Source organism: Scardinius erythrophthalmus, assembly GCF_964197995.2.
Source record: "Scardinius erythrophthalmus genome assembly, chromosome: 4".
Taxonomy (NCBI): domain Eukaryota; kingdom Metazoa; phylum Chordata; class Actinopteri; order Cypriniformes; family Leuciscidae; genus Scardinius; species Scardinius erythrophthalmus.
The window spans coordinates 30,298,483-30,312,436 of NC_138224.1; the positions used below are offsets into that span (position 1 = coordinate 30,298,483).

General features: G+C 36.6%; 1 protein-coding gene and 1 long non-coding RNA gene across 2 annotated transcripts in view; one reads left to right on the forward strand and one right to left on the reverse strand.

Annotated features, from left to right (window-relative positions):
* LOC308690179 overlaps window positions 1-13,954 on the reverse strand; it is a 1,067,189-nt gene that overhangs the window by 949,203 nt on the left and 104,032 nt on the right. The window lies entirely within an intron of this gene.
* LOC308690123 (uncharacterized protein) lies at window positions 381-10,283 on the forward strand (the record flags this gene model as incomplete). Its single annotated transcript, XM_081364409.1, has 8 exons — window positions 381-1,855; window positions 1,950-2,134; window positions 2,309-2,406; window positions 2,751-3,084; window positions 3,242-3,352; window positions 3,517-3,626; window positions 6,689-6,899; window positions 10,264-10,283. Exons 2-8 carry the CDS (start codon window positions 1,951-1,953, stop codon window positions 10,281-10,283), a joined length of 1,068 nt encoding a protein of 355 aa, XP_081220535.1. The 5' UTR covers window positions 381-1,855; window position 1,950.

Consider the following 13,954-nt stretch of genomic DNA (forward strand, 5'->3'; position numbering starts at 1 on the left):
CTTTTATAGCTTTCAATACATCAGGAAAACAGTTCACAAAACTTTCACATACCACAAATGGTGTACTCAACATTGAATGGCTGTTCTGTATGCTCTCTGTCTCACTGTTCTGTATGCTGTCTCTCTCACTCTCTCTGTTCTGTATGCTGTTTGTCTTACTCCCTGCCTCTGAGAGCATATCTATTAAAATACCATAAGCAACAAGAAAAAAACAAGCTGAAGAAATCTCATACAAATATATATAAAGGCAAGGCAAGGCAAGTTTATTTATATAGCACATTTCATACACAATGACAATTCAAAGTGCTTTACATAGAAGAAATTAAAATAATAAAAATAAATAATAATTAAAACATTAAAACATGTTAATATATCACAAATAATGTATTTTATAATATTTAAATAACCTTTTAAAAATAGGTTCTACAAAAAAATGTAATTGACAAAGATGTATGAAACTTATGACCATTATCTCTGTTTCACTGTTACTTTTATTTAACAGGTATATGTGTGAGGACTTTTATTTTGATATCCGATGAGAATCGGATATTTCTCTGGGTTTTTATTTAGCCTATTTATTTGTCAATTAAAAATCAAAAGTTATTCTTCAGTAAGTATGTCAGACTTTGCTGGATCACCTCCGTCCTATGTACTAACGTTTTTATTTACATTTTTTAACAATAAAATGTATTCAAATAATCGGGACAATCCTACTGGATAATAAGCGTGATAGTCTACGTCTACGGTACCTGTTTCATTGGCTGTTTGGCTCTCTTCCTCGTCAACATCAACACCTGGCCTGTCATATCTACACACTGTCTGGCGAGGTATCTTTGTCTTACTTTGAGGTTCCAGGTATAGCTTATATTTTTGCCTATTTCTACGCATATTTGTCCCGAAAAATAAATAATGATGAAAAAAGTGCTTGAGACGAGATGTTGATCACGCAAAAAGGGGGCGGAGCTTAGCTTGCGCGTGACAGTTCCAACTGAAATAACGGTATAATAATTTAAACTGATCTGCTCGTTCACGAACCACCCTTTTTTACTTTTTCTGTCAGGTAAGTGTCATTAATACTTTTCATTCCTGTTATTTTCGATGCAATATTTACTTTTCTGCCCTGTCCGCTATTGAGGTAGACTATAACATAGGCCCAGCGGGCCGATGGCGGCCCACCAGTGGCAAAGTTGGCGGCCCACTGGCGTTTTGCTCATCGTTATTCCAGCGGACCACCTTCCCGGTCCGCTACCGAGCCGCTGGTTCATAATAAGTGTTTTCTGGCATACCACGGTTTAGACTGTTGGTCCAGATTGGTCGTGTTGCCGATGGTGTTATATTTTGTTATATTATAATATTTTGTCCGACCGTGTCAAGCCGCTGACTTTTGCCGCCCAATGCTGGTGGACCGCCAGCCATTGTTAGCTGATAACGGGCTGTGTATGTATTTATACTTAAATGTAAAATCAACATTGCTACAGTAAGTAAGACTGCTTATTAACATACGTTGCCACGTAAGGTTAAGTCTGTTGATAGTATAAAAAAAAGTAATTAAAGGCTGACACAGACAGAGTGCAAGTAGCAAATAAGCAGCTAACGTTACCGAATTAATTTCACAGTCAATGTCTTGCCCAGTAGTATACAGTTGGTTGAGAATATGTCTTAAGTGAACGTAAACAGTTAAACAATCCGATATGTTACGTTATTCGTGCTTTAGGTCGACAGCAGCCTAATAAACATGCCATTTCATTCGTTTTATTTGACCTTTATGTCATGTTTCTTGTAATTTGGTTATTTGCATTCTAGTGAAACAGAGCAAGTAACTTAACGTTGGCTTGCAACAGAGAGTGGCTGCAAGGTAATTATTCACAAATAAAACATTTTGTATTGCCAATACAAAGTAATTTATATAAAATGTGTTTTTATTAACTGTCGTTTGTCTTGTATGTTAGCATGTTTGCCTACGTCCGTTATATCGACGACAACATCCGACAGATAGTGCCCTTGGACCACATAAAAGGCTTCTGTCCAAAAGATGTGAAAGATTTTGAAACAAAGAAAAAATATAACATTTTGTGGAAGAAATCGCCAGAGGACCAGGGGCAATACTACAAAGCACAGATATTAAAACTGGCTGGTAGGTATTTAAAGCTACACTATATATAAGTATATCAGTCAAACTATTTGTTGCACTGCTGGAATCATAGATGTGGGTATTACAGTTACTGTTACAAAAGATTCTCAAACAACCACTTAACATATTTACTGGTGGTGACAAAGAACTGTAGTTATTTTTTCTTCTATTCTTCAGAATCTGAAGAGGAATTAAAGCGCGAGCGAATCTCAATACCCCCACTCAACAGTGATGAGGAAGACTGGTCATCTACCAAAAGCTCCAAGAATCCATCTGTAAGCTATGTAGGCTAATGCATCTCTTAAGTAATACAATTGAGTGCATTATTGCTGCACATTTTTCAGCATTGGAGGTAGTTTTTTCATAAATTTATACCATAGGGATTTAAAAAATAGTCTCCATTAAAGTGTTGTAAGTCATGAACCAAACCAATCAAAGCTATGAGGTTAATCACAACATTACACACTTTGCATTTTGCTTGTTTCAGTTCTCTGAATCTGTAATTTCAGTGAAATTATCTAAATAGCATCATGGGAAATGTAGTTCCCTATCAGTCGGTCACTATGACATATGTCTGTAAATTCTGCTGTTAAAAAAATATTTTTGGTTTATTTTATAGTGTGACAAGACAAATGACCAGAAAAAAAAAAAGCCAGCAGTCCAAAGCATACAGAAACGGAAAACTTTAATGGAAATCCTAAAAGAAAAGAAAAAAGTTGTCCAGAGCAGTTACGAAACACACAATGAGTATGTCCCCTTGGATGTGCACAAGGAACTGCAAGACAAGTACTACAACATCAAAAAAAGGATGCGAGAGGAGGAGATGAGTAATGAAGAAAAAGAGAAGAAAATTAAATGTTTAAAAGAAGAGAATAGGGACACGAAAGCTGAACTGCAGCAGCTAAGGCGGTTAAACCTTCATCTCCAAGAGGAGCTCTTCCAAAACAAAAAAAGTGAGCATTTTCAAACTGGTTGGCTATTCATTTTACATGCATGTTTTTAAAGTTCTTAGAAAGAATTGGACATATTCAAATGTAAGTTATAGCCTGTGATTTTTTATTTTTTATTGCAACAAAACTATTAAAAGTGTTGCTTAATCTGATATTACAGTAACACAAAAGGAGCCACAGACCTCTTCTGCAGGCCACACTTCACTCCCACAGCAGCCAGTTCACGGTCCAGAAGAACCAGCAGAGGAGCAAACGGCTATAATACTCAAACGTGAGCATTTTCAAACTGTTTGACTATTAATTTTACATGCATGTTTTTAAAGTTCTTAGAAAGAATTGGACACATTCAAATGTAAGTTATAGGCAGTGATTGATAAAAAAAACGAATATAGTTATCATTCTTGGTGTGAATGGGCCTTTACTCTGATATTACAGTAACACAAAAGGAGCCACAGTCCTCTTCTGCAGGCCAGACTCCACTCCCACAGCAGCCAGTTCAAGGTCCAGAAGCAGAGGAGCAGAGCATAAGACACAGGGATGACAAGGTATTTCGTAGACTGTAAAACACAAACTCTACATATTCCTATCATTTTAATGCAAAGCAGGGGAGTCTTGAGAAGCCAGGTTATCTAGTTTATCCCTGTATACCCTTACAAATTTTTTTATTCAGCTGTGGTATTAGTATTCTTATTTTAAACTAGGGCTGCACGATTAATCACAATGAAACACAGTGCTCGCAAAATCGGCTGCCCGACGTCCCGGGGCTATTGTGTTTTCAAGTCGGGCTACCAAAATGCATAACCGGCCTGCCCGACGGGCTATCTGAAATAGTGTTCGCTTCAGTCTTGTTATAATCAGATTCAACGCGTCTTCATCTTCAATCCGCAGCAGCGCAGAGCAGAGCACATATCAGAAACAGGGTGTGTGTGTGTGTGTGTGTGTGTGTGTGTGTGTGTGTGTGTGTGTGTGTGTGTGTGTGTGTTCACCTGAGTCTCATTGGTCTGTCAATGTCAGAATATTTGAGATGACCAATCAAATCAAAGTAGGCAGGGTTTATATTCACAGAAGCTGCTGAGAGCGAATTTGAGCAGAGCGACTCAGTTTACGGTCAAGTGCGAGATAAGATGTTAGTAGCTAAACTAAACATTTCATATTTGACAGTTTTTTTAGGTCATAAATGTGAAACGAATGACAAAAATAATCAGACAAACGAATATACTTTTGTCGAATTTCGCCATTTTGAACTGAAAATAGGCCTATGTAACGTGACTAATAATTAGTTTACTGTCATTGTGAGGGGACATTTAACAGAGCATTAACAAATCCGTTTTCATGTTAGGCACAAGATTAATAATGAATGTGTACATGTTGAGAATTAATATACAATTTGTAGCCTTCAGTAAATTAAAAAAAGTTCAGCTTTAGGAGGGGAAGAGACAGGGCAAGATGAGGAGACTGAGAGAAGAAGAAAGAGTAATGTATAAGAAGTGAGAGCAAGTATTGACACATAATCTACTGCCCGCTGACATTGTTTTAAAGCTATTTCTTATCCTTTTTTGGCCTTCAAACGTCTTGAAATGGACATATCAGAGAAATAAAAAATTTGAACTCCCTAATAACCTTAAATGTAGGACCTCTTTGATTTATAAAGCCCTGTCTACGGCCCTATATTAGGAAGAAGATCAATAATGAATGTGTACATATTGTGAATGAATTTAATAAACTTAGTTAGGCTACCTAGCTTTCTTAGTAGCTTTCAGTAAAGGAATGTGTCTGAGAAAATGATTCATAAATCAACCTATCAGTTGACCCTATGTTTACTTCACTGACAGACAAAAATGAAAAGCCTATATCAGTCAAAGCTCAGCTTTAGGAGGGGAAGAGACAGAGCAAGAGAAAAAGAAAGAGAATTGATACTTTGCACTTGACGTCACAAGTACTGTCTGGCGGGCAAGAACGTCGTTCTCCAGCAACGAAACCCAGTAAACTAATCAAGGGTCGCCAGTTTTACTATACAAAAGTTGGTGTTTTGAGGTGTAAACGACATGCCAGATAGTTGATGAGATAAGCAACCTTCACAGTATACACACGTCTGTGCCTATTACCATCAAAGGTAATTTCAACATTTGTTTGAACACAATGGGTGTATGATCATGTAATTAATCGTGTCTTTAAGTTACTGTAGTTTTGTCAATCAACACCACCAATATTTACCAGCTGGTTCGGCGAGTCAGCTGTTTGTGTTATGAATCTAAGCTAGACTAACTGTAACGTTATGTTCACACCGCCGCTGGCGAGAGCAGCAAAATTCATTGAAAATGAATGATTTCCGGGCACTTTGACGCTCTCGCCGGTGGCGGTGTGAACGTACAGTAACAGCTGTCGTCTTTTGCTAACAATAACAGAAGTGTGTGATAGGTTGTTTTGAGGTTTGCGATATCTATGATTTTCAATGAGAACCAGAGATGACCCAACAGTAGAGCTAACGTTAGATTATTTACGGAGGAATTATTACTGCTCTATTATCTTTAAAAAACTTGTCTGCTTTACACAATTTAGGAGTTATTATCTTGGAGTTAATCCTAGTCCATATGCAGCTAGCTCGCTAACAGACTTGATAGCTACTAGAAAGACCTGGAACTACAGGACTCTACGTTGGAAATACCCGTTTGTTGCCCGCCAGGTATCCATGGTAGTCACGTGACTGCAAAGTATCAATAGGAGTGTGCTGATGAGGAGAGAAAAATAATCAGCTGCCCACTTACATGGTTTTAAAGCTATTGTTATCCATTTTTTTGGCCTTTAAAACATCTTAAAATGCACATATGTAGATCAGAGAAATCAACATTTTCTCGGGGTGCCCCCGAACCCCCCTGACTAGCCTGCCTCACATTCGGGACCTCAGTGATGATAAAACCCTGCCATCTGCATGTTAATGAAACTTAATAGTGAGCATTAGACCCTAAACTAAAGTGTTACGTGTTTTTTTTGTTTGTTTTTTCATACCCTCATTGGGGGCTGAGCCACAGACACACTGATTCATGTTCCATACTGGTCACACACATTTCAGTTCAGTTAGAACCAGATGCATATTTGTTGATATTTTGTGTTTTGAAAAGGTTTTTGATTCATTGTTTTGACTCCTAACAAATTTTCTACATTAAAAATTGTCTTTTTATCTGGGCTAGTAAAATTCATTTCGGGGCTACCAAAATACGAAGAGAGCCTGCCCGAAGGGCTACCAGCGATTTTGAAATTTTGCGAGCCCTGAAACAGCACGGTAGTCATGCATTATAAATTCATAATACAATTTTTCTGGATCTCATGAAGTCATAATGTTCCTCATTTAAATAATACCCAACCACAAAATACGCAAAAAAGTACATACTTCTCCAGCCATCGTGGCCAAGAGTCAAGTCAAGAGCCACGGAGGCCAGTCCTACATGACTCCTCAAACTACCTGCATCGCCATGGCCCCCTTAGTTACCTGCTACCTATTGGTGCCAAGTAATCAGTAAAACCAATATAATGGTCGACCTCTACTTTTAAATGAGGTAAAATGGTCTTATGCATATTAATGTTTTTTTTTTTTTTTTTTTTCTTTCAGGATCTAGGACATGGAGTCCTGATACCCACAGGAAAGTGGGACATCGTGAGGAGATTAGAGGGGGACTCAAAATTCTGCAAGAGCTTAGCTGTAGTCATATGGGGTACCACAGTCCTCAAACAGAGGAGTGTTACGGGGATGAAATGTAACGCAAAACCTGAGGCTGAGGCAAAACCACCTCTGAGTCCAGAAAAGATCTCCGCTATCAAAGGTAAAACTGTCAAATTTAGCTATAATTAAATCTCAACACAAGACACTAGGGCTGTAATAGGGTTGTAACGGTATGAGATTTTCACGGTATGATAATCGTCTCAGAAAATATCACGGTTTCATGATATACGGTATTAAACAATCCTTATTATTATTTTAATCATCTGCTACAATGCCCCTTAAATTAATGAAAACAGATAGGGTTTTTTGGTTGAACATATGGTTTATTAAAACAAACTTTTTTAATGAAAAAAAAAAACTTTTTTGTGTGAGTCTATCTTTTGGAAAAAATAAGAAAGAAAAAATAAATTCCCATTTGAACAAACATGTCTAATCAATTGAATTCATAAAACCTTAAATTATTTTTATTCTTAATTTATTAATTATTATTTAAGTTAATTATAAGATAGTAGAGTCTTATGAAATGTATTTTATTTCCTCAGAAATTCTGGGTAACTTGTCTGATATAATTTGTCTGGATTCTATGATTTAATACAAATATATTATTGAAAATGCAATCAGATGAAATGTAACAACTTTTGTTTGTCTGGATAGGGTTACTAAATTAAAACAGACACAAAACTATATTTCTTAATGTTTAAATAAACTTTATTATTGTTGTTGTTATAACTAAGCTATATTCTATTGTACAATAGTAACATTTCTTTAAGCTAAATCGAACTTTTATTTTGACAGGTTGTACTAAACACCTATGAGTTTCAGTCAGAGTGTATTTGATGATGATTCTTTTAAATAAAAGCAGAGCAGCTCTGGATATGTTCATGTGTTCACGTCCTCATATGAGTGAGACGGCAGACGCTTTAAACACCATGAGCGTCGTCACACATATTTGAGTATGTACTAGGCGAAATGGCGCTGCTCATTCACACAGAACAAGCAGAATATACAGGGTGGGCCATGTATATGGATACACCGTAATAACATGGGAATGGTTGGTGATATTAAAGTCCTGTTTGTGGCACATTAGTATATGTGAGGGCTCGGACATATCTTTATGCCTGTCGGACTCGGGTCGGGTTCGGTTACTGCTCTTTCGGACGCGTGCCGGGCTCGGACAGAAAAATTCGGCCCGATCCGCACTCTAAACCCATCTTCGAGGAAAATCCCGCGTTCGTTTTTCAGATAACAAAAGTATAACGTTACTTGTTTTCGGCGGGGGAAAACCATAGGGGAAAACGAGCGCACATGTATGGGTGGAGTCTAAGCAGTCAAGTGAAAAGAAGTTGCATATGCGCAGATGAGATCTGGTTTAATTTTTTTTTTTTCAAAACCGTGGATTGGCAAATATTTACGATATGATAATCGTACATGCCAATATCGTGATAAATCGTCATACCGGTATACCGTTACAACCCTAGGCTGTAATCTCCCAGTTGACTAGTCGATTAATTGGTAGGCTCTTGATTTTTCTAACGTCATTTTTAGTCGATTTTTAGTTAAAGACAGCTTGATCATGCCGGTTTGCACTGCACAACATCAGGAAGATCAGGCCTTACCTAACTGAGCATGCAACACAACTTCTCGTCCAGACTCTGGTCATATCTAGGCTTACTGCAATGCTCTTCTGGCTGGACTTCCATCATGTGCAATTAAACCACTACAGATGATTCAGAACGCTACCCCAGAACGCTAAAAAAAGACTAAATGTAAATGTATGCCTATTAACAACTGGCCGGGGACTACAGCTGGAAATTAGCCGTAGAGGCTAAAGCTGCTCTTTTATCAAAAGACACTGTCCACGTTATTATAAACTAATAAACTAAATAAGGAACACAGCAGTCATTTTGATGTTCCTAAATCCAAACCGCTGAAGACGCAGTGGCAGAGTTTTGTTTTCAAAGGGAATATTCCCCACGATCAACGTCAATGCTTTCATGTTTCGCGAATCATTTCTCACCAGACTGCTTTATAAACGAGGGTCAGTATATAGCTGGTTTTGCTAAGAAGCTGCTCCTGAAAAAATAATCGGTAAATCATTAGTCATGATCAGTACTTGAATTAAAAAACACAACCGGGTGTATGTCCAGCTGGAGCAACCAGCACCTGGAGCTTTGTGGTTCTGTGTGCTCTACCTCCTTAAATTGTCACTGTATAACTTCAGATTTCAGTTGTCAAGCATCATATTCTACTTAATTTCCTGTGTGGTCAGATTTAAAATGTTTTAATTACTCTGAAAAGCATCCTGGTGCTACTTTTTTTCCAGTACATCCTCGAATTATTGTCATTCCATTATCACATTGTACACAAAACACTTTGTATTTACAAATTATTTGGTAAATCATTAGTCATGATCAGTACTTGAAGTAAAAAATGTATTTATTTATTTGTGTGTGTGTGTGTGTGTGTGTGTGTGTGTGTGTGTTCTAAACAGTGTCTGTCTCAGAGGCTGGAGGAAAGGGGTCACACCTCAGAGGAAATAAATAAGCGCCTCCTAAGTGTACGGAAATACCTGGCTGAGAAGATCAGTGATATAAACAGGACAAAAACTATCACTGGTAAGTATTTAAATACCCATTTCTTAAGTAAGGGATAATGTATAGCGAGGCGATTGTTATAGCAAATACAACCCCGTCTTGAATCAGCCTGAAGGGGTTGTATTGCAATTATTACCTATTATCCAACTGCGCGAGACTTTTGTGTGCATGTGCTTGTCAAACAATGTCAAACATTTTGTTAAAGATTATAACATCTTTGAAAAAAAAAACACTGTCAGTTCTGTTTTTGAATAAAGGGTTGAAATAATATCTTTGTAGATTTATATGTTCATCATTTCATTGGGTAACTGTTGAGCAGCTTTTTTTGTTGAAAGCTTGACCACTTTCTTTGACACATCAGTTCCTACACTTCTTGAGTGCTCGAGTAGTGTTGTAAAATGGATGGTTCCGGTCCTCATGATTGGCTGAATTGCTTTATAAGCCACTGTAAAACTCTAAAACATAACAAACACCTGGGACCTCATTACATCATTAGCCCCTTTCACACATAGTCCTCACTGGTGAATTACTGTTAAGAGATCGTGTGTGAACAGGACTTTTTAAAAAATACTGGTAAATCAGTTTAGCCAAATAGCCAATTTACCTATGTATTTATTTATTTATCACTTAAATGATTTCGGTGCATCCTAGTTGAACTATCTGTTTTATAATTTAAAACCTACACCTGGAGAAGATTAAATAAAAGATGACTGTAATGCTGTAAAGTTTACAAAGATCTTGAATCTGCTCAAAGTACGCCCAAAGATGTTGGATGAATATATATAAATATATAATGTATGAATAATCTTATGTACTGGTAATGTGGTTTAAGAGGTACATTGTCCTAATGAATTCTCCTTCTTGTTGCAGGTCTCAGTCAGCCCAAGTGAAGACACACAATGTGTTAATGTAAAAAAACTGAATTAAGTAATAAAAATGTAATATTAATATTTTGTGTCAGATGTTTATTTCCAGCTGGGTTGAGTAAAAAAGCAGGTCTTAATACTGTATATAGTTTGTATTTCGGGTGCATGTTCTTTTTGCAAAACAAAACCTGAGCTGTAAGCTATTGAAAAGTTGGTGTGAAGTTTATATCAATTGTGTATAATAGTAGTTATAATTCAAATTAATTTATTAAAAACTATAGTTAATGTCCTAATTATTAACAGCTAAAAGCATCAAACCTACAAATCTTAACCAATACACAACTGTAATGGAAACCATTAAATATGTGCAATTCAAGACCAATACAAATTTGTAATGAAACCATCAGAACCAATACAAAAACTGTAATGGAAACCATTAAATATGTGCAATTCAAGACCAATACAAATTTTTAATGAAACCATCAGAACCAATACAAAAACTGTAATGGAAACCATTAAATATGTGCAATTCAAGACCAATACAAATTTGTAATGAAACCATCAGAACCAATACAAAAACTGTAATGGAAACCATTAAATATGTGCAATTCAAGACCAATACAAATTTGTAATGAAACCATCAGAACCAATACAAAAACTGTAATGGAAACCATTAAAATACAAATCATGACCAATACAAATTTGTAATGGAAACCCTTAAAACCAATAAATCCTAATGGAATATGGCCCAAAACACACTACGTAATGGACTCCACTTGGTAATGGTTTTAATGGTTAACGGCTGATGGTTTGTAATGGTTTTGTAGTGGAAACCATTAGCAATTCTGTAATGGTTTCTATTGTTTTTTTCAGCAGGGTCTGATGTCATGCTGACGTATGTCAAAAATCTCTCGCGAGCGCAAGGCGCACCTGTCGGATTCTACAGTCGAGCGCAGTTGCTCTCCACTGACTGCGCTGATCAACAGGTGTGTTCGACATCGGCTGCGGCTGGATGCACCCGATCTGCGAGAGTAGCCGCGTGCAGGCGGGGAGGAGCTGCAGACGGAGACGTGAAGTCGGACACTTTCTGGTTCCCGTGGTGACCGCTCACGTGGTGTTTGCATACTTTACCACAGCTGAAGTGAAATAAATGCAATATTTGCCAAATAATAGATGTTTCAGAGACATTTTCATTCAATACTTTATGTACTGCTTCATACAGCGTCTGTATGAACAAGAATAAAGTTCAACATAAGCTACTATCAATGAGTCTACGTTTTTTAATCAGTTTTAATTTGATAAACATGACACAATATAACATCTCAACGACATGAAAAGCGTGTTTACTGTTATAATAAACTGATTTGAGAGCTTTAGAGGAACTAAAGGTGTTCGAAAAAACATGAAACACAAGTGATCGCTGTCATGCGGTGAATCCGGCCAATCGTGGAACAGCTGTGTCGTCATCAGCCCTCGTGCAGCCCAGTGCAGCCGCTCTTGAGAAGCTGCGCTGGCTGAGTTCTCCGGCTACTCTCGAATCGCTCTCGCGGTACTTTGATGGCACACGTCACAGTCACGTGGCGTCGGCGCTGCATCAAGTCGGACAAAATTTCTAACCGGCATGCACTGCTTCAAGTCAGCCGTCGATCGGTCTGCGCAGAGCTGCATGAAGTCGAACAAGCCTAAAAGCATGATGGGAAACGACTTGCTGACGACACAGCTTAATGCTCATTGGTTTAAACAACTGTGATGTATTGTTCTCTTTTAAAATGTTTTGATTTTAAAACTCGAATATCATGTTTTATGTGTATATCATGTTATGTGTGAATATTCCCAAACTATCTGACAGTGTGATCTATGGGTTATGCAATTTAATTTTTATAAAAAATAAATAAAAGGGTCATTCCTGGTATGCGGTGACTTTCCTGTCCCAATGATTTATTTACTCATATTTTCTCTAAAATGAGTCACATATTTATAATAAATGGCTTAAATTGTAGATTTAAATATTCCTTACCATTTAAACAGAGATAATAGACATTAAAAATACTATTTTGTATTTTACACAATTTTAATTGATTTATGCATTCAATTTTATCATGTCCTTAGTGCACAGTAATCAACTTCTGCAAGAAATGTAAACAATGAAATGACAAAAAACTCAAAATATTTTTAAATTATGTTATTAACTAGGCTAAACTGCCTCTAATCATACATATAAATCATGTGAAAATATAGGTCTTTTTCTTAAAAAATTCTTCAATTACTGCGTCCCTGAAGTCATCTTCCACCCTGTTAGAATGCACTTTTCTGCCTTCCAAATCCGACTGCAATTTCATTAAAACCATTTTCAAGAAGTGACATCATTTCTTTTTCCCGCTTGAATTCAACTGTACAAACTGAGATAAGCTCCAACTCTCACTCCTAACTTTTTTTGTTGTTTTTGAAATGTTATCCTGCTTGTCTCAACCTTAAAGTTCCACCCTGTTAGGCTACGTTAGTGAGAATGTTTTTCCTATCAAAAAAATGTAAAAACAAATCTGACATAGTTATAAAATTTCTGTTCATCTGTAGAAGGTTAGCTAGCTAAATGTTGATCACTCAAAGAGCTATGACTAACTTAGCTCAGAATTTTCCACCCTGTTAGATTCCACCCTGTTAGATCTATACACCTAACAGGGTGGAATGTGAAACTAACAGGGTGGAAATTCTAATGGGATTTTGTATATGTTTGTTAATCTGGTTATTTCAAATTAATTATAGTATCTTTATTTTTAATCAAATATAAATAAATAAAAATTTAATTTATTATGTCTGTCTTCTCTAATTTGTAAATATTTCTCTAGCCATCTGAAGAGAGAATTGTTTAGCCACCATAATTGATTGTGATTAGGAACCACATAACTATTTTTTGTGTCCCTCCCCCAAAGGAAATTTGGATTTTTTTTTTATTTTATTGTTTTGAAACAGTATTATATAGGTGCAATTACACACATTACTGATGGCAAACCATGCAGGACAATGACAAAAAGCTCATCCACTGAACCTTTTAACACTGGTGTTCCACCCTGTTATATTCTATTCCACCCTGTTATGCCTCTTTCCACCCTGTTAGACCAGTCATTTTAAATAATAATTTGACAGCAACGTTAAATGTTTGGTATACTTTTTTGTCTTATTTTGTGAGGTGAGGAGCACGAACAGCATATATATGTTTTTGAGCCAATTTTTTTATTATTACACTGTAAAAACTAAAGGAGCCTCAAGTATCCTGTTGGATACTCAAGGAACTTCAAAATGTAATTTTGGTGCCTCAAAGCTCTTTTTCCTATAGAAGGGTTACTGGAAGAGCATTGACAATCTTTGAGGTTCTTGCTGGAACTTATGGGATCCTTTAAGCACTTTGTATTTACTTCAGAGGTTCTGGAGTCACCTTTTCATTACTATGAGACCTCGAAGTGCTTTGGGGGAAAATAGAGGAACTTGAATGCGATAAAAGGGTTATTGGAAGATCTTTTAACATTTAAGTGGTTCCTGGAAGATCTCTTAAGTTAAAGCCAGCATCTGGAGGAACCCAATGGTTCAGTGAGGCCAGAATTAGATTATTATTCTATTATTATTATTATCCTATTATTATTATTATTATTATAGGCAACTTAAGTTTGATTCAGTATACATACCCAGGTGAAAAAGAC